Source organism: Heterocephalus glaber, unplaced genomic scaffold, assembly GCF_053883595.1.
Source record: "Heterocephalus glaber isolate CG9 unplaced genomic scaffold, H.glaber_assembly_v1.0 deba00001428, whole genome shotgun sequence".
Taxonomy (NCBI): domain Eukaryota; kingdom Metazoa; phylum Chordata; class Mammalia; order Rodentia; family Bathyergidae; genus Heterocephalus; species Heterocephalus glaber.
In genome coordinates, this window is record NW_028258293.1 from 7,295,022 (window position 1) to 7,319,459 (window position 24,438).

General features: G+C 39.6%; 1 protein-coding gene across 6 annotated transcripts in view; it reads right to left on the reverse strand.

Moving 5' to 3' along the window:
* Luzp2 (leucine zipper protein 2) overlaps positions 1–22,954 on the reverse strand; it is a 430,463-nt gene extending 407,509 nt beyond the window's left edge. For 3 of the 6 annotated variants that reach the window (XM_087211524.1, XM_087211525.1, XM_087211523.1), the window contains exon 1: positions 22,799–22,950. In XM_087211524.1, coding sequence (XP_087067650.1) covers positions 22,799–22,869 — 71 coding nt within the window. In that variant the 5' untranslated portion in view covers positions 22,870–22,950. Of the gene's footprint in view, positions 1–22,798 lie in introns of all 6 variants that reach the window. The other 3 variants (XM_087211522.1, XM_004851570.4, XM_087211526.1) reach the window with 3 other exon arrangements.
* Positions 22,955–24,438: the final 1,484 nt, after the last annotated feature.

A 24,438-nucleotide genomic window follows, 5' to 3' on the forward strand; every position in this document is an offset into this window, starting at 1 on the left:
CAGTTTTTTTCAGAGGAATGTAATATTGATTATGTCCAAGGCAGCTGTGAAGAGTTAACTCCACAATTGGCTTGTTTATAGAAGCGAGTCTGGCCGAAGCCTACATGGTGAGGTCAGAGTAACTCACACCCAAATTCCGTTCCCACAACTAAAACCTTCAGACTAGAAGACAATATTCTAATTACAACCATATATTTCATCTATTCTATTCCTAATTTGAGAATGCTTTGTCTTGTCCTTTATGAGCCTTGTTTACATTAGTTTCCCTAGAAACCTTGCAATTGCGTGTCCTCACACTTACCTCTGCCCTTGCACATAGCTCACCTTTACCCCAATGGATTACCAATAAAAATCGGTGGCTTGGACTGCGCAGCACCTTTGTCTGTTGCACCAGATTTGGTCATCCTGGCACCCGCTTTCTGTCTCTTTCAGTTCTGTCTTCTAGTTTTCCTTTTTTTCCCTCAGTCTTGCACACACTGGGCAGGAGACTGGAGCCTACTTCAGGTGTTTCTGGTAACATTTCAGGGGTCGCCAGTAGTTTTTCACAGCTCTTATGCCTCACTTGATCTCAGGACTTTTCCAGAGATTATGATCATTCATCATGATATGTCAACTTGAACAGGTTAATGAGTGCACAGCAGATCAGTAAAGGCCAGCTCTGGGTGTGTCTGTGGATGACTGACATATGAGCCAGCAAACTGAGAGGGGAAGGCCCACCCTGGTTGTGGGTGGCACCAATCAATAGGCTTGCAGCCTGAATGGAATAGAAAGGGAAGTAGAAAGAAGTGTGCTCACTGGAAGACCCCAGTCCGCCAGAGCAGGTGCATCCTTTGCTGCTCTTGCCTTTGGACATGGGTCTCTGGATTTGTCAGCCTTCCTACACCTACATGGACTCACACCAGCTCCTCTTCAGTGAGTTTCCAGGCCTTGGGTCTCGGACTCATGCCTTCCTACTAAAATCAGCTGTTTTTACCCGTTAGAAAAACTCCTGGAAAATTATGCTAAATATTAAGCTGTTCAAAACGTTTTCTTGCATTTTTGAGAAAAAATAAATACTTTCACTGTTTGTTTACAAATCCGAGGTCAGGGGAAAATGCCTGCAGATCACAGAGCACTTCTAACGTCACTGCTCCGTAAACGGGTTTCATGACATAGCAGGGTTGAGCCACAGCTTTCTGGCTTTCAACGGACCTGCCATTTAGAGAAGGGAAATCTGAATAGAAAAAGAAAGACACCATCTGTTCTGAACTGCAAAGCAGCTGTTCGGTCGTTGTGATCTTCTCTGAAACCAGAGTTTATTAAACTCGTAATTCCAGATATACTTTTTTCTTCATTAAACTAACTATGGTGACTTCTCTGAAAGTTATCTCATTACTCCACGAAAAGATGGGAAATGCCAAATTGAGTCATGAGGTATGTATACTAGAAGGTTACCAAGTTCGTAATGAAGGTTTCTTTTCTTAATCCTGAAATGTGATGCTTTTCCTTCCTTAAGATACTGCTTTAGCACTCATAGACTAGCTTCTTTGTTATCACCACATACAATGATATTGCTGTAAAAATCTGTTTTTGTGAAAAGGTACATCATACTGCAGCATACACAAAAACACATTTAGGAAATTAAAAATACACTGTCTACTCTCAACTTTGTCCTGTTCTTCTCTAGAGCCATTCACAGTGTAGACTGAGTCAGCATCAACAAACTTTTGATTTGATTGCATTCCTGGAAAACCATGATTCAAGAATTGCTAGAACTCTCAACATGGTTCCAGTTCAATGACGTAGAAATTCAATCAACATGTAAGAACATACTCTATAATATAACACAGAAAATACGGCTCAAAATTTGTCTGAGTCAAAACTTTCTCAATTAGTCTTTTTTTTCACAGTAGGATGTCGGGTCTACATTTCATTACCTTCAAAATACCATGAATTCATATTTCCATTGGATAGTCTGTTACTCTATGTACAGAATGTACATAGGGTAAAAAAAAATTCTACTGGTGGATTATATAGTTTTAGAATGCAGGATCTATACTTGATCAGTTTATGATCCTAAAGCATTTTGTCTCAGTCTTCCAGCTAAAAAAAGTATCTTTTAAAAAACTTCTGTGTCAAAGACTTTTTAGTTGATTGAAAACTAGTATATGTCACAAACTCTTAGGAGAAAATTGGGACCAAAAAGGCAATTTATAAAATTGAATCGCAAAGTTAAATCATTGCTTTCTGCTGTAAAACTTCTGAATATACAATAACATCAAAGAAGTTTGTTTTCTATTGTTAATTGAAGGTCTCTTTTCTGAATGTATTTCACAACCAACTCTACATGGTTAGCCTTTTTAGGCAGGTATGAATTGCCTCAATTTAAATTTTCTGTAAATCTTTTATATTAAAACATATCTCCTTTCTAAAATGTGCCTTAAGATTTCCATTGTGACTTGGGAAAGGAATCTATGTTCTGGAGGGGAGACAGCAACAGTAGTCGGTGTATTATTGTGTCTGGGTTCACAGACCTGCTGCCGTCGGGGGTGTGTCGCTCTTCCGAAGCCTCTAAGCATAATGTGATTTCAACACCCATTAAGGGTCATTACATGTGACAGTTATTTTTATGTGTCAATTTGACTGGGCTACAGCCTCTGTAGATGGCTGAAAAGAAATAATTTCTGAGTGTGTGTGTGAAGGAGCATTCAGAAGAATTGAGTGTTTTTGTTGGTGAACTCAGTAAAGCAGTTGCCTGTCGTCCTCACTGTGGGTGGGCATTTTGCTCTCCTCGGAGAGCTCAGATAGAACAAAACCATAGAGGAAAGAATTCCCTCTCTCTGCTTGCTATTTCACCTGCCCTGGGATTTTAGCATTCCTGGGTATCAGGCTTTCAGACTCAGACCAGTATGAACCCAGCCAGCCCCTAATAACAGATCTTTCACTTGAACTGAAATGAATCTTGGTCTTTCCTAGTTTTCCAGCTTACAGAGAGCAGCTTGGGGTACACCTTGGTCTCCATAACACATAAACCAATTCCTATAGTAATGCTCCTATCACACACACACACACACACACACACACACACACACACACTTTGATTCTTGTGTCTGGAAAACCTTGAGAAATACAGAGCATTCATGACTCAGTAGAGAGTCAATATCCATGAAACTTCTGAATCCATAATTATCCCAATTTATCATCATTCCTAATTAATTTTCAAGCACAAGTAGAAGTTTCGCTGTGTCTCACCAAGTTTTGGCTGGGTTACAAGGTGTCAGTTTTTTAAAAAAGGGATTGTGGTTCGGATGCAGTTCCAACCAGTCAAAATAAGTTTAGGGATATGATTTCAGTGGGTTTTAAGGTTGATAAAAATCCTTAGAGATTATATTGATTGTATGAGGTAGGGTTTGTAGATTAGAGAAAAAAAAAACACCTACAAAAGATAAATTGCATATTTCTTCAAACTATGTCCAGCTCTTTCCAAGCACAATGGCTTCAGTATATTCAGTTCCAGAACACTCATTTTGAATAAGACTGCCAAGGCTCCCCAGGAACATAAATCTCATCAGGGTTTAAGAACAACAGACAATCCCATGCTTCTGATGGTGAGAACAGCCTTGAAGTCACACAGAGGAGAAGATGGTGCAGAGCTCATGAGAAGAGGGAAATAGGGTCACCTCAGAGAGAGCCTGGAGAGGCCACTGTGGTGAAGACATCTGGCTACTTTGAGCTGTGAAGGGTGATCATGTGAATTAGAGGGTGAGCCATACATAATGGTTCTTCAAAGTGACCCAATTATCATATCAAGATGGGCAGAGGTACATATGCCTGTAAGGAAACATAGTCATCGCTGGCTGAAGGAAGGAACACAATGTGAATAACCAGTGAATAGGTAGGTTCCCTCCAGTAAGTGGATGGATGACTAAGGCACAGCGTGTTGAGTAACTCATTCCTCGGGGGCTCCTACTTTCCTACTCTGAATCAAAGCTCATGTGAATTGAGGTGAGGGCCTTGCACTATTGATCTCTTCTGACAAATATGTATCTAAACCTCCTACCTGCCCCATTAATCCACTGCAAGGTTTATGCACATTCCGAACTTTCCCAAGCTTTGGTTTCCTCATCTCTAGAATAAGTGTTGAAAAAACTGCTGTGAAGTTTGAATGAGAATCAAATAATATTTATGAAGAGTTCAGTATGGGAGTAAGACCAATACTGATTTTTATTTGTTTGTTTCTGACTTTTAAAAATATAGTAAAGGCTACTGCTATTAAATTATTATCATGACCTGGTAATGATTTGACTGTCCATATTTATTTCCCCGAAAGGAGGTAAAATAATGACTGTAAAACATTAAGATTTAACACCATTATATTAGATAACGTGAAATAGGAAGACAAGGGGCAGAGGGGAAGGGGAAGGGGAAGGGGAGGGGGAGGGGAAAGGGAAGAAGGGAATGGAATTAATATGAGAAAAGGAAAAAATGGAAACAAAGTCTTTGTAAATAGGGAGGGGTGGAGGGGTAGAAGGGAGGGCAGGGGAAGGGGGAAAAACAAGAACCAAGAGAGATTATGTAAAGGTTCAAATTTCCAATGATGAATATCATTATATTGTATACCTAAAATGTACCAATAAAATAAATTTTATAAAAGATTTAACACCACTGGATACTTATTTTCTCATCCAATTATATTGCTGAATTTAGGTACATTTCAGTTTCTTTTAGATGTAAGTGATCCAAGATATCTTCTCTGCTGACTTGATTCACTTTGGAGTATGCTGACTACGGGGTAACTCTAGAGGTGGCTTCTGACTTAGTTTCCATGTCTTGCTAATGGCTTTCAAGAGTGAACAGAACGGTGCAGTGAACCCACAGCACGGGTGCTGCAGCGAGGTGTCTGTATCACTGGAAGCTCTAAAAGGTTCGCCATCCCTGCTGCACACTGTGCTAGGAATGTAACATTCTGACATAGGGACCAACGAAAAGCAAATCGTCCAGGCCGTGTTCCTGGACCTCCTAAGCAATGTGTCATCCAGAACGGGGAAGGGGGGGCTCTAGGCGGCCCAGACCTCATTCCTTTCCTACCCTGGAACCAAGATGCCCTCCGTGGCTTTGGCTGGCTTCTCTCACAGCTTTCAAGTTAAATAACTGGGGTTGGGGGTGAGGAAGCAGTTCTTCATCCATGGTGTACACAGGACTTGGGCAGACAAGATTCCTTCTGCCCCAAAATGCTACCTGTCACCAGTTGATTCACGACTTTTTTCACTTGCTGCCCAAGCAATATAACTGGGTATGTATAAGTATGTTTTGTCTCAAGATATTAAAAAAATAGGTAACTAGTGCATGGTGGACATAGTAAGTATCCCGGGGTTGAATGATTATATGAATTCCTATTCCTGGGATTTGCCGTAATGATGATTTTCACACTCTCTATGCAGAGTCCTTTCTCTGGACTGGGATTTAGTGAACACACCATGGTATGGCAAAAAATTATATCATTTCTTTGTTCTCTGTTCTCTTGTAATTTATTTAACTGTAGTACGGTACTGAGGATTCCTAAACCTGGCCTGGCGCATGTAACAGTCCTTATATAAGTGAAGTTAATGTTGATCTGTATGTCCTTGTATCACTTCTCTCAAAATGGATTAACATAGGGGCACGAAATACTGGGGCGAGGGGAGGGGAGGGGAGGGCGATTTTCCAAATCTGTCTCCACTGGTAAACATTCTTTTAACTATTATTCAGCAACTTATTGAAATTTAAGCTTACGAACCTTCCTCTGTACAAACGCACAAACTTTACATGTGTGCTTCTTTTACACAGAAAGTCAGAAATCACAACTGATTTCTATGGCAGAAAGAACTTCAGATTCATGCTCAAATAAAATCACAGACATAGATATTTGCTTCATTCATTTTCAATTCTGAATCCCTTTCCTATTGATAACAATTCTATTTCCAAACTTCTACTTTTGGTCATCCACTGGTGAATTTGGAAATAGATAGCAAGTTTTTGTAAAGTAACATTTACTGAATTCTGGCCATAATAATTTCACTGCATCCTGATGGCTGTCAGTCCATCAGGTTTCCCTTTTTAGGAGGACTTGGGCCAAAATCCTCCCAGTCAAATTCTCCAAAATTGAAGATTCTAGATATTGGGGATTTTGTATGTTGTTAGGATGCTTTAAAGTCACATAGCTATGTGGCTTCCAAACTCAGGTAATGAGCTAAAGAAGTAACGAAACTAAAGAAACTGGATAATAAAAGCGAAGCATTTCTAATGGTATTTGAAACCAGTAGTTGCTACTGTCTCTGAGTTAATAGAAAGCAGTAGAGATCTAGCTCATTCCTGTGCTGCAATACTTTAATGTCTAAAGATTGTCTCAACTAAAACACTGCTGATAATTACCTGCAGTCACAAATTAATATATGGGCCGATTAATAATAACATATGGACTAACAATAAATATTTTTGAAAAAATTATCTGCTTGTTTTCATTCTTTTTTAGAAAATGCATATTGTGACCATAATTTAATTACACTGGATAACAGTACTTTGCTAAAACCTGAAAGGAAATTGTTCACATAAAAACATGAATGAAATTCCAAGGAAACAAATCCAAGAGAATAGAGCAAATCCCAGTATCTCTATAGAAATGTTTCACTGAAGCTGTATCTTGAATAAATGCAAAACATCTTTCCCAAGGCTTTTCAAAGAGGGAGAAATAATAAATCTTCTCTTCTAACGTAATCACACTCTAGTAGGAATTCTGAAAAATCTCACGCTTCCTCTACCTCCTTTTTTCCCTTAGACTTAAGCACAAAATTTTATAAGTACATAAAAACAATAAAAACTCAGAGAAGAAATCTTTCATTAAATACTTGTCTGTCTTCCTAATACTACAGTCAATGTTGTAGATCTTCATTGCTGGCAGACTGCATTTCTCAATGAAGTGCAGAACTCGGAAAACAGACACTCACTTGGAATAAAGTATCTGAATATATGAGGAGTCATCAAGCACAAATTCCTCAAGTACAAACCTAGTGGCCTGAAAAACAAGTATAGTCAAAGTATGAAGCAAGATCTCAGGCAAAAGTATGCTATGACTCTGAGAGCAAACTAATTTATGAAATCATTCTTTATAAGCTAGCTTTAAATTAAGAACAAATTCTGTGGAGACTAAAACAACCTTAATAAATGTCCATAAAAATACACTATCACCTTTGAATGCTTCAGTCATCAACTTAACCTTCTTCAAACGCTACTAAGGACATTAACCATGTCTGCTAAATTTTTTTAGTAGTTTCTCTAAAATTAGTTTCAAGATTTTTCTTATTAAACATTTGTAAAAAACTAAAATCTTCAGGTATCTTTATTTTGTGTTATTTCAAACTGTAAATATAGATTATCAAAAAGGGAAAATAGGCATTTAAGTTTTTTCAGTTAATTAAATATCTTTAACAATTATGGCTAAAGCAATAAAATCCTAGATGTTGGATTCAGACTGGAGCTTACTGGCTGAAGCAATTCTCTTATTTCATCATTAGGTAAGTTACTTAACTTATTAATTCAATGAGGTAAAGTACATATCTAACACAATTGTGCTGTCCAATTATTCCCTACCTTTATTTGTTAAGGATTATTTTACTTATTAATAGAGCATAAAAAATTTTAACATCATTCCCTCTATCTCAATCAATTCCATTACAGCTTTCCCATTTCATTTTCCATTTAGTAGGTAACAGATGAAAACTGTGAAGTATATGTCCTATGCTTGAAAACACTTTCTGGAATAGGTCATTTTAAAATCAAATGATAAAAGAAATTGTTACTTTACAGGAGAGACATTAATTTCTCAGTGATCATAGCAGCAAGCTTCATTGTCATTACGTTGGACACATACATTTTTCTTTCCTCAGACACAACAAGAAAATAACTTGGGGTAGCAAAGTTATTCCTTTCTCATCATGTCAAGACTAAATTCTCATTTAATTACCTTAAAGCATCTGATAAATCTATTTTAAATGGGTGTTTAAGAAAATAAATAATGGATATTCTCAAATATATTAAAGGATATTAGTAATGTGACAGGTATCCTCATTGAAGTGGTACATGTTTTGGAGTCATTATTTAGAGATAAGGAAAATAAAAATGAAATTGAATAAATAATAAAGTTTTCACATAAAAGGAAATAATCAGGTGCAGTAATTTTAATCTTTAATGATAACCCTTAGGTTGGTAATTGCCTTTTCAAACAAGATTTCATTTATACATTTCAACATGGAAAATAAGAATTAAAAGTTAGTGTATTCAAATTATAAATACTTTAGACATCAAAGGGAAGGATAGATGTTACAAGATAGGGAGACAGATCCTCTGCAGACAGGAAGGGAACCTACAGATGGAAGAAGAGGAGAGGGAAGGGAGGACAATAGGAAGTGAAAAGAATTTAGATATGTTATGTAAACGCATAGTGAATGTAATCACGCCCAACAAGTACGTATTGAAAAAGTTTATAGTGTGACTATGAAATGAAAACAATCACTATTTTGCATCCACGATGATTAAAAGAATAGAAAAACAGATATGGGAATAAGAAATTCTCAAACCAGGAAAAAGTACACGGAGAGCCTTGGAGCATATAATCTAATGCAAAGCTTTCACCACCTTGAACAACCACATAATTTCCTGCACATATATTCTCAACCCTAATCCACATAAGACCTGGTACAGCCTATAGAAGTGGTTTTATATGTTTGCCTCCATTTTTATAACTCAATGCTCAAAGAAAGCATAGGTGCCAGGTCTTTTTTTCTTTTTCTTTTTTTTTTTTGTACCGGGGATTGAACTCGGAACCTTGTGCTTGCGAGGCAGGCACTAGAACCACTGAGCTAAATCCCTGGCCCTTTTTGTTTCTTTTTTTGTTTTTTCCAGGTCTTTTTAAACCTCTTCTCTGTTAATCTTCACAATAAGACTGAGATTGGTTATTTTCCAAGTCAGCTAAAACCACCAAGAAAAACTAACAAAAGTAATTTTTAGCAGCCCATCCATGATCACAGAACTAGTTAAGTGGAATATTGGGATTCAAATCTAGAGGGATCAGTCATTGCCTTAGGTCAGTTTTTCTCTAGATGAAACTTTTGTTTGGAAATTTCATTTACCAAGGATGAATGGATCCTTTCAAAAGGGTTAAAGAAAAACCTAACAGGACACTAAAGTTCAGGAGCTACTGCTTTGGGGAGCTCCAGACACAGGCTGTCCCACTGAGCATGCTCACCCCGAACCCACCCTGATAGGAGGAGGGCCCTGTATGGTCTACCTACCAACCAGACATAATGTTCTCGAACACTGAGAAGACTCTAATGACTATATTTACCATTTTATTTTCATGTCTTTACACATTACAGTTCTGTTGCTAAAATTTATTTTCCCAAGAAAAAAAAGTTAGGATTCTAAGAAAGTTCTTACAGTTTATGCCATCACTATTCTCACATCAGCAACATTTGTTTAATTTGTTTTGTTTTTCAGTTCAGGACCCCTACCACATCGGTAACTCTGAGGAGATATCTAGCTGCTTGGCTTTTTTTTGCTTGCAGCCTAAATATTTTCAGGGCCCAAAGTGTTCTAATATTTCTCCTAGAGTTAGAATTTTAATATTTATTTAACATTTAGTATTAATATTTAATATTTAACATTTAGATTGAGATAAATATAAACTTTTCATATCCATATTTATATAGTCATTTTACACATACATTTTATGTATAGATACATGTACTCACAGATTTGTTTGATTTAAATCCTAATGAAATTATTCTAAATTAAAAATATTGGAAATTAAAAATGCATTTAGTACACTTAACTTACCAAACAGGATAATTTAGCCTAGCCTACTTTAAATAGTTTCAGAACATTTTGATTAGTTTGCAATTGGGCAAGATCATCTAACACAAAGCCTAGTTTATAATAAAGCATATTTAATATCTCACGTAACTTATCACATACTGTGCTGAAAAGAAAAACAGAATGGTTGTACAAGTACTTAGCATTAATGTACATTTTCTACTGAGTAGTTTATCACTTTAGCACCATACTGAAGCTGAAAAAAATGGCAAGTCAAACTATTATGTATCACGTGAAGGACCATCGGTGTGTAAATTTACATTAGATAGAAGGAGGATTTATGTTGGAAAAGGTATCTCATGCCCATGAAAGTTGTGACACAGCACTGTTCACATTCCTGTTACTCCTGGAGAACCAGTTAGCCTTGAATTTTCTATATTGTCTGTGGCTTCTGAGAGACAAATGAGTTTAGATCTCATTTAAGGCACTATAATTTGGGATTTTCCAGCATATATGAAAAAAGCGAATCTTATCTAATTAAGGGAGCAAGAGTTATAGGCAGGAGCTCACATGGACTCGAGAAGCAAACGCAGAGACAAAACCACGCTTGACAAAAGTTCATACACCAGTGCCTCTGCGCCCCTTCCTTCACGCCGGCTGGCTCTTCGCCTTTCCTGCTCCTCCATAACCACACTGCAGCCCGAGGTGGCCCTAGCTCCGCTCTGAGCTTCCCTCTCCTCATTCGTCCACCAGAGTACACAGCCGGCTGCACGTCACTGTCCACCCTCCCACTGGCTGGGTCCTCTGCCAACCCTGAGGTTGTGAACGTGGAACCCGGAGCTTGGGTCTGGGCCCCACAGCTGTCCGCTCAGTCACCTCGCCCGCCTGGGAGATCAGTACTCATTGCAAGGCAAGTTCTGCGAAGATGTATGGTCATGGAGCAAAATTAAACTTTTCCAAAAAGGATTTTAATAGGTAATGTTACGCCACTCCGGCTCGATGTCACTTTCCCCCAAGGGTGTGTTTACATTACATCTTAATGTAATGCCACTTGAGCTAAGGAGTATGCAGAGGAAGTGGGTACATTATTAAAGTTTCAAGTCCTCCAGGAATAAAGATAGCATGCAGGAAACACGGTAGTGATTTAGGAAATTAAGCTAATGATAGCGGTTACGAAAAAACCTACTTTCAAGGACATGTCGTTAGAGAACTGGAAAATATCTATGTGTAATATATATATATATATATATATATACTAAATATATACAAAGTAAATATACTTATATTTAATTTATATACCTACATTTATATACAGTAAATATATATTTTATATAGTTATATATAAATGTATGTATTACATTTTATATATTATATATTATATATTTATATTTAATTTATACATTACATTTTAATATTTTATACTGTATATATTTAGTACAGCATATTTTATCTAGTATACATTTATTTTATATACTATATAATATATAAATGTAGATATATATGTTAAGTATTTAAATAAATATGTATATATGCATATTTACTGAATATATTCTAAACATATATACTTATTTATAAATACTAAATAAATATATACTTACTAAATATATTTAAATATATTTACTAAAATTGTATATATAATAATATCACATCTTCTGCATATGCTGTGTACCATGAATTACAGAGATATGCACACATATATGCATTCTCTAAGTCTATGATTTGTATGTAAAATTATGCTGCTTCTTACTTTGTTCCAAATGTGACTGTCCAGTGAAATGGGAAATACAACCATGACTATAGCACTTCACAGTGCCATCTTCTGATTATCAATGGGAGTGCAAGTCCTGTGAAACAGCACACAAACTTCAGGGAACTCTGGCTGCTGTAATCATTATCATCAGTGATGGTCATTACTAAGACAAATCTCTCAAGGCAAACTGGCCTCAAAGAGTGAGGCTGTTCCTTCTCACATCTGTAAAATGACAGGTGACACTACACACCCTGTAACAGGCCTTGGGCAGATGCCAACACCTGGCTCCTGCATCCCTGGGAGTAATGACGGAAGTCCTTTCCCACCAGTCTGCAGTAGTTTTCCACAGCTCCTTTATTTCTGAGTTACTTCCCAGGTGCCTAAATGTCACAAAACTTACTGCTGACCTTCATTGTCTCAGAAAACTGACTCTGAGGCCAATGCCTATAAAATCATGGGTTCAGGTTCCACGTTATCATTTATCAATTTTGTAACCTTAGATTTATTAACTTCTCTAATCCTTAACACCTTAGTCTATAAAGTACTGTCACGAAGTACTGGAAAGCATTAAACATAGTTAATTCTATATAAATTAATAGTACAATTATTACACGTAGAAAAAGCCAATAACCATTAGCTACCTTTATAAATTATTTTAACAATTAGATTTTGAGTTTTGGCAGCTGTTAGCTACCCAGACTCACACAAGTAGCAGGTGCTGAGCTGTAATCTGAACAAGGTAAACGTGATTCCTACACTCACATTCCTAAGCCCCAGAGGTATCACGGGGGAGACAACTGGAACCAGGCAGTAGAGGACTGGAGCTCATTAGCATTTTTACAAAACATCTTGCAAACACAATAACAATTTTCATAATATATGATTATTTTCCTTCCACAACGTAATTGAAAGAAAATAAACAATTCATTAGAAATTTGTGGAAAGGATCTATTTATTTGAGGGATAGCATGCATAGAAAACCAGAACCCCAAGATAAAGGCCACAGAAATTTAAAGTCTTTCCCTTACTTTGCTTAATACCCCAGGAGGCGCTGTAGCATACTGATTAAAAGCAGGAATGCTGACACTATTTGGGGTATGGATTGGGGTCAGCTCCACACTTGCCAGTTCGTAACTTTGGACAAGTCACCTCAACCCTGTCCGCCTTGGATCCCACAGCTCTGATGACAGCCAGGAGCCACCTCCGAAATTTATTGTGAGGACTGAGTTGGTTAAAGCTAATTATTGCACAGTTGCTACTATTTAGCTGATATTATCTTTTTATTCTTTTCTTGTTTACTTTAAAACTAACTGATTCTCTAGACAGAAAGAACAGTGAAGAATTAGAGACAATACAGTTGCACTTTCTATTTAATTCAGTAAATTTATTCCCCAAGATTGTTTTCAACATCCTGGGGAAAAAAAAAGGGGGGGGGAGGGAGATGATTAAAACTTTTGTTTTCAACAAGCTAAGTATTACTTCCAGTTGTCTGAAAACTCATGTTTCCTGCCCAAATAAAATGCCACAAGCTGTTCTATGGCCTCAGGCGTGGGTCATGGTTTTCACTGCTTCTTTGCTATTATGCATTTGGAGTTAGGACAGCTAGGGTTCCTGAAGTTAAGTTTCCATTCCACTTGGGCACTTGAGGGACATCACCTTGATCACACCTGTTTCCTAAAGGGCACACTTTATGTCATGAGAGTCATGGACATGATGCACACTCTCTCAGCCCTTTCCCATAAGTGACATGTGGCAGGGGATTGCTTTCGTGTAACATGACTGATAAACTCAGCTCGGTGTCAAACAAGATGCTCACTTATTAGATGTATTTATGTACAGGTGAAAGTAGGTGTGATTTTTGGTTTTTGTTCTTTTTTTGTGTGCCAAATTCACATCTTCCTGAGTTCACAGGCAACTTCCCATTGAATAAATGAGAAAGAAGTCAAAGTATTCTAGACTCTCTAGTTATCAAATACTGGAACAGTGGTTTGCAAGCTTTTTATACACACAGAAAACCCACAAGTCCCACATCGAAATCAGTACTCACTGGCCTCTTTTTCAGTGAATCTAACCTAATGTATTAGCACAGGGTCTGAACTCTGTCATTGTAAGAAGCAACCTGGGATATTCTCATTTGGAAGCATTGAGGAGTATATTTTGAGAAACACTGCTCTAATGACATACAAATGTTCTACATAGGAATGATGGGCTTAGCCAACAAAATTTGTGTCGATAATAAAAGCCTTACTTTGGCTGGTCTTCAGACTGTAGGATTTATTTTAAGAATTTTTTAATATCCTCTGACCCATCTCATGCAAACATACACTTTTTTCCCCATGTGATTTAGTTCATCATTCTTACTGGTATGATAGTTCGTTTTTTTTTTCCTGTGTGCCTTCATACACAGATTAGAGTGTATAAGCAGCCATTTGGTTTTATTCACAAAGCCATCTTCAGAACGCTGGCTTGAGATCTGATCACTTTCCAGGTGGTAAATATCGGTAGTTATTTAATGTGTTCAAACCTCAGGTCTCTCCGTGATTAAACTGTGCATAAATACAAAGTACTCACAAGACACGTGTGTAAGTGACAGAAACTAAGTGGCGAGCACATTCCAGGAACATCTTCCATCCTCAATGTGTTGGTTGAAACTCTCAGTTACAGTCCCATAAACGCACAATTGACATACAGATATATGCAAAAAATGCAAAACCTACTCAATATATAGTGTCCTTCTTAACCGTAATGCCTGGAACAGAATGATTTCCCCCATGTTTAAGTGAATTCCTTCTTTGTGGAAGGACTTGCATTTCTCTCTGTGGTGTCTGAAGGAAAATGCTACATGTTCTCCACAACATCAAGTTTCTTCAACCACATCTGCTTCTTGCCAGCATGCCACTGCAATTTTTCACAGATTTCAGCCCAATGCCAAAATCTCAGTTTACAGGAAAGATCAGCAATGAATGACTGTGGGCATTAGAAAAAGGAAACTATACAACAAAAAGCAGGAAGGCTACTGATAGGGAACTTTTCTTTCCACTCTCACCATCACTTTGCAAGCACGCAGCACTCGGGGCTCCTGTGCCTGCTGACACTCCCTTCCCTCACCCCATGAGCCCTTCTTCTGGGCCACTCTGCGTGGGTGGTCATGACCCCCCTTACCAGTTTCCGGAGAACCTAACTAAAGGGTCCTGGACCCCGAACATGCCAAGAGCTAGTCAGTGTTTATGCTGTCCTAGTTACGATGGATCTCTCAATTTTGCATTTTGGGATTAGACTTGAACAACGAGTCTTCTTTAAAGTTAGTAATGTAATATTATGGGAATGTAATTTTAATGACTATAATTTTAATTTTCAATCATAGTATGAACACAATTTGAAGCTTTCAGACCCAAAATGCATCAGGTGATGCTGCATTCTTTCTTTTGTTCTTGAGGATAAAACAGGTGTTTTCCTAAGAGTCCATAACAGGGCTGGGTTGCGATATTAGTGAATCAGCTTCCACAGTTGGCCCAGGTGTCTGCATGTACTTGAAGGAAAAATATCATTTCTATTCACTTATTTCATCTTTAATGAAAGGGGATAGGAAGGGCCTCCAAAACTCTCTTCACTAATTGTGGCTAACTGTGTGAAATGACTTGTTATAAAGGATTGCTCTTCCCAAAATGCAAGTAGTCTGGCAGGTTAAATCCTATTTAATCCCTGCAACCTTACACGAATGGAAATACACAGTTATGTTTCTTTGCACTGGACATTATACTTTATATACATTAGCTTAATTATAGCTCCTTAGAAATTTATGAGGGAAGCACTGTTCTCACTTTCCTACTGAGGAGAAAAATATGGTGAGAAGATGTTGAATGGCATTTCTAAATCATGTCATTCCAGGTCTCTACTGTTTGCATAATCTTAGGATTTAACCTCTGCGATGGGGCAAAATCTTTGGTAACCTCCAGCCTCCCCCTCTTCCTCCATATTGTTAACCAGCTACTTATCAGCAAGTGCTTCTGGATGCTAGAGACATGCTTTGTGTCTGAGTATGAAAGGAAGGAAATTATAAACTGTCATAATCTTTAGAGGAGACAGAGAGAGGTTATGGGAAGTGACATCTTTATAGCAGATGTGAATGAAACTACTCTGGCCTTCACTAATTTCTTAATTCAATTGAAAGCATCACTCAGAAGGGCAGTAAGTCATTGTACACTTTCGGTCCCACTGTTATCTAGTCAAAAGGGAAAGGGAAAAAGAGAAAGCTGAAGATGAGAGGGCATGTGCCTATAACCTTCAGTTATTAAGTTATCAACATAGATTAAAGTTTAGAACACAGCATTTACTCCTCTAAAATGCTCCCAAAAATGCATCGTGTCCCACAAGTGGACAATGTTTCAGGTCGTTAGAAAAGGTATTCATGTCTTCTTCCCCCAGGCCAGAATTTTAACAGAAAATAAACCATAATTTTACAATTTTGGTTATGCTAATCTACAATTTTAAGTTAATGCAAAAAAAATTTGTTTTAAATTATTTAATTGCTAGAGAAGTGTTATAGAAAATTGACAGATTAAATAGTAGTCTATATATGGTAAAACTAGAATGTCTTAGCATTTACTGGGGGAATATAAGCTACAGCCATGTGTGAGATACCAAAATGCAACTTAAATGTGTTAGGAGGAGGTGTAGCTCGTAGGTTGAGGGTGTTCTCCCTCCAGAATTGCAAAATACAAGTTTTCTGCCACCATAATGGTCCTAATGTTTAGACATTATTAATTTATATTTCTGAGATGTGATATTTAAGTCTCTGCCTGTTCGGAAACCTATCCAAAGAAAACATTTGTGATATATGTGGATAGGAGAAAATATGTAACCACTGGACTCAAAAGATGAGATCGAGCTATAAACCGAACATAAGGTATGATGAAAGTGTAGAGAAATGGGAACCACACAAAATCGAACGTTGTCTTGTACTAAATGTGGATACAAAAGCCTTTGGGAACGCATCTTTCCAAGACAGTAGTAGCTGCACACCGAGCAACACAGATTCTGCAAAGATTTAGCAGGAGAGGGATGTACAGTGAGTGTCAGGAACTACATTAACAGGAAGTAGTTCCAGTGATTAGATCTCAAGGGCAACAAAAACAGCACTTCCTAATACAACTGAGAGGCCAACAGGAAGCAATTCAAATGTGTCTTTTGAAAGGCAAATTGTGTGTGATGATGAGAACTCATTAATAACTCTGCTGTTGGCTTGGAAAATGACCTACAATCTTTTTTTTAGAGCAACTAAGTTTTCAAAAATCAACTTAATCCTGGTTGGCAAATGGTGTTTACCTCCTCACTGCTGTAACTCCCTATGCATTGTAAGGATCAACTCTTTATGGATACTTAATGACAGAAAAGACACGTCACATAAAAAAACAAGAAGGTTATGGTTGAAAGCTTTGTGTTCTAGTTTTAGTTTCCATCTTGGTCTTAGATAAGTCTTAACCACTGTGAGTCTCAGTTTTTCCACTTCTACAATGTAGGACTTCAGACGAACCTTATATCCACAGCATGCTTCCCAATAGTAGACTCTTTAAAGTGCACTTGAAGAATTAAAGCACTCGGGAGCAACACCAAAAAGTCAGGCATAATTTCAGTGCAGTCACCCCCCGTGGTATAACGGCGTCTCCTAGCGTTTACAAAGGCATTCACAGAGCCCACTGATTATTTGGTTGACCTTCAGCTTGTGCCTGAATGCAGCGGTTCACTTTCAACATTTCTCTGCCTTCTACCAGCATGAAGAAAAGCTCTAATAAGTTTAAGTAAACATATGCTTTCCCTCTGATGCAAACTTTTCACGATTTGTAACCATTTATTTCCTCTTAGCCATAAATAACACCTGTTCTATGGTCCTCTCTGTTGGCTTGTGAAACGCACACATTCACAAACATAAATCTGTGGGAACAAAATATGCATATTTTCACAGCATAACAATGAAAAGTTTATGGTATCATATGCTTACTAGTTGAAACCAGATGATCACTAAAGCTGTTTGACAAACTATCTTAGAAAAAGGTCCCCTTCATATGATGATTCTTAAGACATAAAATGCCTGGGCTTCTACAACAGTGGTGCTCAAATTGTTTTTCATAGTAGAAAAAGGTCTCATGCTTGTATCTTCTTCCCTTAATTTTTCAGAAGATGTTTATATTTAGGGATCAATAATAGATGATGAAACCAATAAACAAATAGAAAATAAATTTGGAGAAACTTATAAGTCGATTCTCTGTGTAGTGAGAAAACAACCTTCTTATGTATTCACTAAGACCTGTGCTCATCCTGCTGGCTTTGATTTGATATGATTTCTACAGTGTAAATGCAATTGCATTTTAAATAGGAACACAAGTAGCTAAATATACACTTTTGTGCTAAATCACAGTCTATGTGATTAAATTAAATATCTCTACTTTTCATGACCTTCACAAAAAAAAAAGGCACCGTGCAGGAGCTATGCCACCAAAGTGCTATGGAGAAGACCCGGCCAACGGACCCAGTGACCTTCATTACACCTCCTGCTCCCTCTTCTGTCTTCCCCCTCTTTTTAAATGATAGCTATGCTTTCGTTTATTTGGCCTCATTCTATCAATTTCCATTCAATTTCCTCTCTATGTCCAGATCAATCACAGAATCAAAGATTTCATAAAAATGATAACAACACAGTAATAGGGGTGCAGGTAACCCCTGTTGAGTATTTCTTGTATTCCACAGAATATGCTATACTTTTTCATAAATTAACTCATTCAGTCTTTACTACAACCTTATGAAGTGGGTTCTGTACATCATATTGTTTTGTCTATGGGAAGCCTGAATCAAGAAGACAAAAAATTTCCCTTACCTCATACAGCTAAGAATTGCAACATAACATTCATACTGACTGCAGTGTGTCATTCATCTCTTAGAAAGTAGAAGATAAAATTTATTGAACTTAATTGGCATTATCCAATTTTTCCCTTCTTCACACTCAGAACTTTGTTGCTACCAAATTTTGACTAATATATCACTTGTTTATATGTCTAGTTCTGGAGCAATGTGTTTGTACATAATCTATATTGTTTATCATCCTCATGCCTCAGTAATAACTGACTGATTTCTCATACAATCATTGTGTGATAACAAATATCACTGACATCTCTAAAGGGATGAAGTTGGATTCACATGGAGTTTTGAATTCCTTAGTGAAAAAACATAATTGTAAGCAATGCTTATTTAATTAGGTTAAAGTTATATAAATGATTTAGCCCTGTGTATTAGCCTTGTGTATTGAAGTAATTGTGAAAAATTGTCTTGAAGTCCTTTAAAAGTAGGTACACACAGTGTCTAAGTACACGTGAGAAGATATCTCTGCATGCACTCCTCAGGGATTTCAGCAATTTTTGTTCCCTGGTTGGAAAGTCAAGCTATTCCTTTCAATCACATGGAATTTGGTTCAGGACACTGTACACCCAAACATAAATGTTTGAGGTCATCCTATCATTAGATGTAGAGGAAATTTAATCTCCAAAGATAATGCCCAAGTAAGTCATTGTAACAACTACCAGTACTATTGGAAATAGGCAAGTTAGGTCTAGAATTGAAACTTCAATTGTTGCAGTATTATTTTTTATCTTCTTGGGAAAGTTATTTCTCTAAATATTCACACAGAATGGTATGATTTTTCCACGAATAAAAGAATCTAGGCAGGGTCACATGTGCAGTAGACTTACGTGGCTTTACTAGGCTACTTCAAGGGGATTCAAGCAAAACTGTTCCCGACATCAAATTTATTTCCATTACCATATTTTGTGTGTGAATCTGGGCATGGCACCATATAGCTCTAATCCCAGCTACTTAGGAGGCTAAGGTAGGAAGGCAGTGAGTTTGAGGTCTTCCAGGTACACAGAGAAACTTTGTCTCAAAAAGCAAAAAATAAGATTTATCACGTGCCTGCTGTGCTCATCTTTTCCTGAACTCAATCCTGAGGTTACAGTAAAGAACCCAACAAATAGAAGCCTGAAGGTCCCTCATACACAGCATCACCTAAAAATAGATGGAAAGTAAACATGCGGCACTACCCAGGGGAGACCTCCGAGCAGCCCTGTTGGGAGGACTATCGCACACTATCTGCTCAAAGCTCTTGTTTGATGGAGAAGCAAGAAGTCAGTAGACGTGCGTTCCTCCCTGCCATGTCTCTCTCCCCAGTGAGGCATTTAAAACCTAACAATCCAAAGGCATCAAGAGGATCACCACAGCACAAAGGGACAGAGGTTTAGCAGACTAAAGCGTAAGCCTCCTTCAGCCCTCCACGACGTCCTTTCTACCGAGAACTTCTAAAGAATTTTCCACCCTACCTTTCCTTTCAGTACCTACACTACTCCTTTCTGAAGTGAATTACTGGCTGCTTTGGAATAGCAATTTAATACTTCTACAAAATGAAGCTATTTAAAAAGTACATGCATTCTACTCTGAAGCTATTAAACCAACACATTTGTTTGCTTTCTTTGACCACGTTTATTTGTGAAGAGTTTAAATGGGTCTCTGTATTAGCTACATTATTCATATCATTAACTTAAACTTCTTGAATTTGTATGTACTTTCTAAACAAGAGACACAATATGCCAGGAAATTAAACAGCTCTCCATGCTTCTATCGTGTTTACCAGGAAAAAAAAAAAGAAACCAGAAAAAATGGCTGTTGTTGAAGGTGAACATTTAGCTTTTAGGAGTGAGGGATAAAGTAACTTTACTGGGTGGGCACTGGCTTTGTTCACTCTAATGAAATTATGGGGTTTCTTTGTATTTCTGTGTCTAAAGTTGCTATGGAATAGGAAAGGAGGAGGAAGACACAGAAAGCAATTCAAATATTCCTATTTAAAAGGGAGAACTGCCTTCAACTTTTATCCTTGCAGCTAGAATGGGAATGGGATCTCTCCAACTGCAGCACTGGCTTTAGTGAACTCCTAGCTTTACTTTAAAAGAAAAATGAACGGTAGCCCTATTGGGAACAACACAGCAAAGCCGCAGGGAGTTATACTCAGAGAGAGATGATGAAGCCAATGTGCTTTTGCACCCAGAGTCTCTGCTCCACTTTCTCAACACGTTAGGCAGAAAGTGATAGTAGAAGCCTTGCCATTCCCCAAAGGGTATGGGAAAAACTAGCATCACCCAACCTCCACTGACACCCTCGGTGTTGCTGAACCATGGGAATTGCCATCTGCTTCACAGATTGGAACCCTGGCTGAGAAACTAAGTGAACAGAAGTCTTTGGCCAGAAAACCCCAGTCACAGGTGGCTGTGGCAGAGCTAGGCCTCTTTCCCAGCAGGACAATAAGCGCACTCCTCCTCAGGCAACTGCTGCCAAAAGCTATTCAGCTTGCCTTTTAACCTGTGCATTACTCCCGCACCCGTGCAAACCCTTAAACCTCGCAGAGAAGGGCCTTCTGCTAACTTCCTTGGAAACACATTCTCTTCCTGTAAAGCGATACATTGATAGTGCCACGCTCATTTCCCGCCTGTTCAGTCACAAGGTAATCTGAATATCTAGCATAATAAAGTCCAGGAGAAATCAGAGCAATCATCTATGGTACTGTTTGTGAAAATGTCATTTTTTAAGCCCAGCATGCTTTTTCATTATGAACTTAAAGATCCATCATAGTTTGCTTAAATAACCAACACTGAGGAAGTGTCAGATCTAAAGAGAAGTAGGAATCACTATTTTAATTTCTGTAGGAAATATGTTGACTTTTATTAAGTAAATTTATCCTCACAGAAATTAACACTTTCAAAAAGAGGGAAAAGGCGACCTCTGTCTTACATAACTGAGGAAACTTTGGAAGGCTGAGAGTGTGCAAGTCTTTCAGTCACTTAAATCCTAGCATCTTTCAAAAGTAACTATACTTTTGGAACTTCAAAAACTTGCACTCTCTCTAAAATCGCTTTGGTGTGTGTTTCCACTGCTCAAATATTTACTATTCTATGGACATGCTGACTGCTATCTTTTTAAGTGTATAAACTTTGAAAATTTCCTTTCTCTGGAAGATTCCACAAGTAAACATCAAACCACAGCATGAGAGCGAACGGCAAGAATACCAAGAATAACCATGAGGCATAATTTGTATTGGTCAGCTTAGAGCTAACTGCATATTTTTAAGTGGGCTCTACTAGGAACAAGTTATGATAATAACGCAAAGCACTGGCTTTCTTCAAAACCATGTGCATTTATGACCTGAAGTAGCAAGCAAACCTTAGAGTGCATAAAACTCAAATTCTATTTAGCCTGGAAAAGTTAGCTGTGCCACATGGACAAAAGAAGACTAAATCCATTATAAGGGCTAAATAAAACTGTTCCTAAGCAAAAAGGAAAGTCTGGTTAGACAGGCCTGAAAGAAGGTGTGGACATGAGAAATGGACTGAAGAATTTTATCATCTAGGTTCTTAAGAGATAAAAAGTATCTTTCTCCATTTCGGGATCACACATAATTCTATCTCTCGCCTCTCTGTTTCCTTCAGACGCACAACCAGACAGTGTTTCTATTCATTTAGATTTGAAAGAATCTCCATCCTGTGTGGGTTATTTTATTTTCCAGCAGCCAAGGGAAAGAAGTTGCTGCCAATATGATGCTAACTAAGGTCGCGCCGAGTAAAGACTGCCTGGGCAACAAGACAGTCCACTCTTGTGGGAGAGGAAAGCAAACCCATGGCCCACTCGGGTCCCAGAGCTCTCGTTAATCAGAGCATTTTAACTCTGCCCTAAGAAGAGCCCCTCTGTGAGGCGCCTCAAGCCGCCTCTGGCCAGGGCCAGAGCACAGTGCCCGACCGTTCGGGAGCCGGGCTCCTGGATGCGTGTCTTCGGACTTCCTTCTGTCCTCTCCCTCCGACCCACTCACAGCCCAGCCCGATGCAGTGCCCTGCCCTGAGCCTGCTGCGGACGGCAGACCAGCCCGAGCCCGAGCCCGAACTTTTGCGCGTCTTTGGCCCCTTCTGGCACCGTCTTCCGTCCCCTCCGGTTCCCGTGCTTAGAGTCGGGCTCTGGGCAGGGAGGCGGCTCGGTCCTCGGGCAGCGCGCGTTCAGCTCGCCCCTCCCGGGGCTGCGGCCCCGTCCTCCGCTCGCTCCGCGGAGCGCGCCCGGCCCTTCCCGGGGCGAGGCTGACTCCGCCGTCAGCTCCGCCCCGCCGGGTCCCGGACCGCAGGCCCTGCCCGCCCCGGGACTCACCTGGCGCCGAGCACCAGCGCGGGCAGCAGCGGCAGCAGCGGCAGCAGGTAGTGTGCGGGGCTCAGCCTCATGCTGGCGCCGGGTGCCCGCTCCGTCCGCGCCGGCGAGCAGCCTCTGCGCGGGGACCGGCGGTCGGGCGGGGCGGTGATGTCAGCGCGGGCGGGCGGGCGGGCGGGCAGGTGCGCCGCTCTCGGGAGCCGCGGCCGGGGGGAGGCAGCGAGCTCGGGCGTCCCGCGGGCTCGGGGTGGGGTGGGGGCGCCGCCGAGAGAACTAGGGAGGCTGCGGCAGCCCCACTGCGCCGAGAGGGAGCGTTCCGCAGGAGCGGCTCCGGGGACGGGGACGGGGAGGGGACGGGCTGGCGCCTCCGCAGGGCGCCCGCCCGACTCGCGGCTCGCTGCGCTTGCACACGCCCGAGTGCGCTGGGCGCAGCGGCCGCGGGGCTGACGTGAGAGCACGTCCTCACACACCGCTTGCAAGCGCCCCGCTAGAACACAGAAATTAATCCCGTCATCGCCGCAGAGGCGAGGAGGCCCGGCCCGGAGCTGGCCCTTCCATAAAAAGAACCGGTTCCCCCAAGTCCTCAGTAAACTGCGTCTCACCTAGCTCACCTAGGTCTCTGGCTCGGCTTTGCAGACAAAGCTGTCTTTGGGCAACTCTAGACTCGCACCCACGACCCTGGACGAAGGTCAGCAGGTGGCTACAGATTGCTAGCCTGAGGCTTGGGTTTCGCTTGCATTTATTTTATTTTTTTTAACGGAATCATGTGCAGTAAAGTTTAGATCCAGCGTCCCCTTTAATCTCATCGCCTTAAGACATTTGTAGTAAAATGCATTTCTTACGATGCTTTATTCTTAAAAGGCTGGAAATGAAAAGAACATTCTAATTCACTGTTTTGTTTCATTTTGTAAGGTGATTGGACTTAAAGACATTCATAGAGAAGAGATTTTCTCTTAAAAACTCCAAATGACTCAGACACAGAAGTAATAACTTTTGTATCCGCCCATGGGCGGTACTAAGAGTCACAGCAGTAAGAGTGAGCGCCCAAATCAATTCACCTGTGAGCTGCTGAGACTTTACGAGGGAAAATGGCCCTGCGCTCCGCTCACACCCAACTCTGCTTTTAAAGCTGATGGTTTAAAATGCACACTCAACCAAGACATAGAGGTATGTGGTAACTGAAACAAGGAGCGTACGTCAGTTATGAGCTAACCATCAGAAGTGGAGCACAACTCTGTTTATAGCACTTTGCATTTCTTATGCTGTCATCATAGGAACCGGAAGTGGAAGTCATGTCTAGAACTTTCCTCTTTTGTAGTTCCGTTGACCAACTCAAAATGATCAAGTAACTTGCTCAAGGGCACTCAGTAATTTATATACTAGAACAGGCATTCACATTTCATTTCCAGCCCTTAACAAGTCACAGACTTTTCTGAGGAGAAAGAAAGAAACGGTTTACACCTCTGTGACAAAACACTTCCCTCAGCCTGAATTTTACCACTTTTTACTAAGCAGACAACGTGAAACAGCGATCAAACTAGTTTGGGAACCAAAAAGGGGAAGTTTCAGGGTTAACCTTGTTTACATTGCGTCCCAGAGCTCTGTCGTGTCTCTGCGTTAGACACCTACAAAGAGCCACAAGA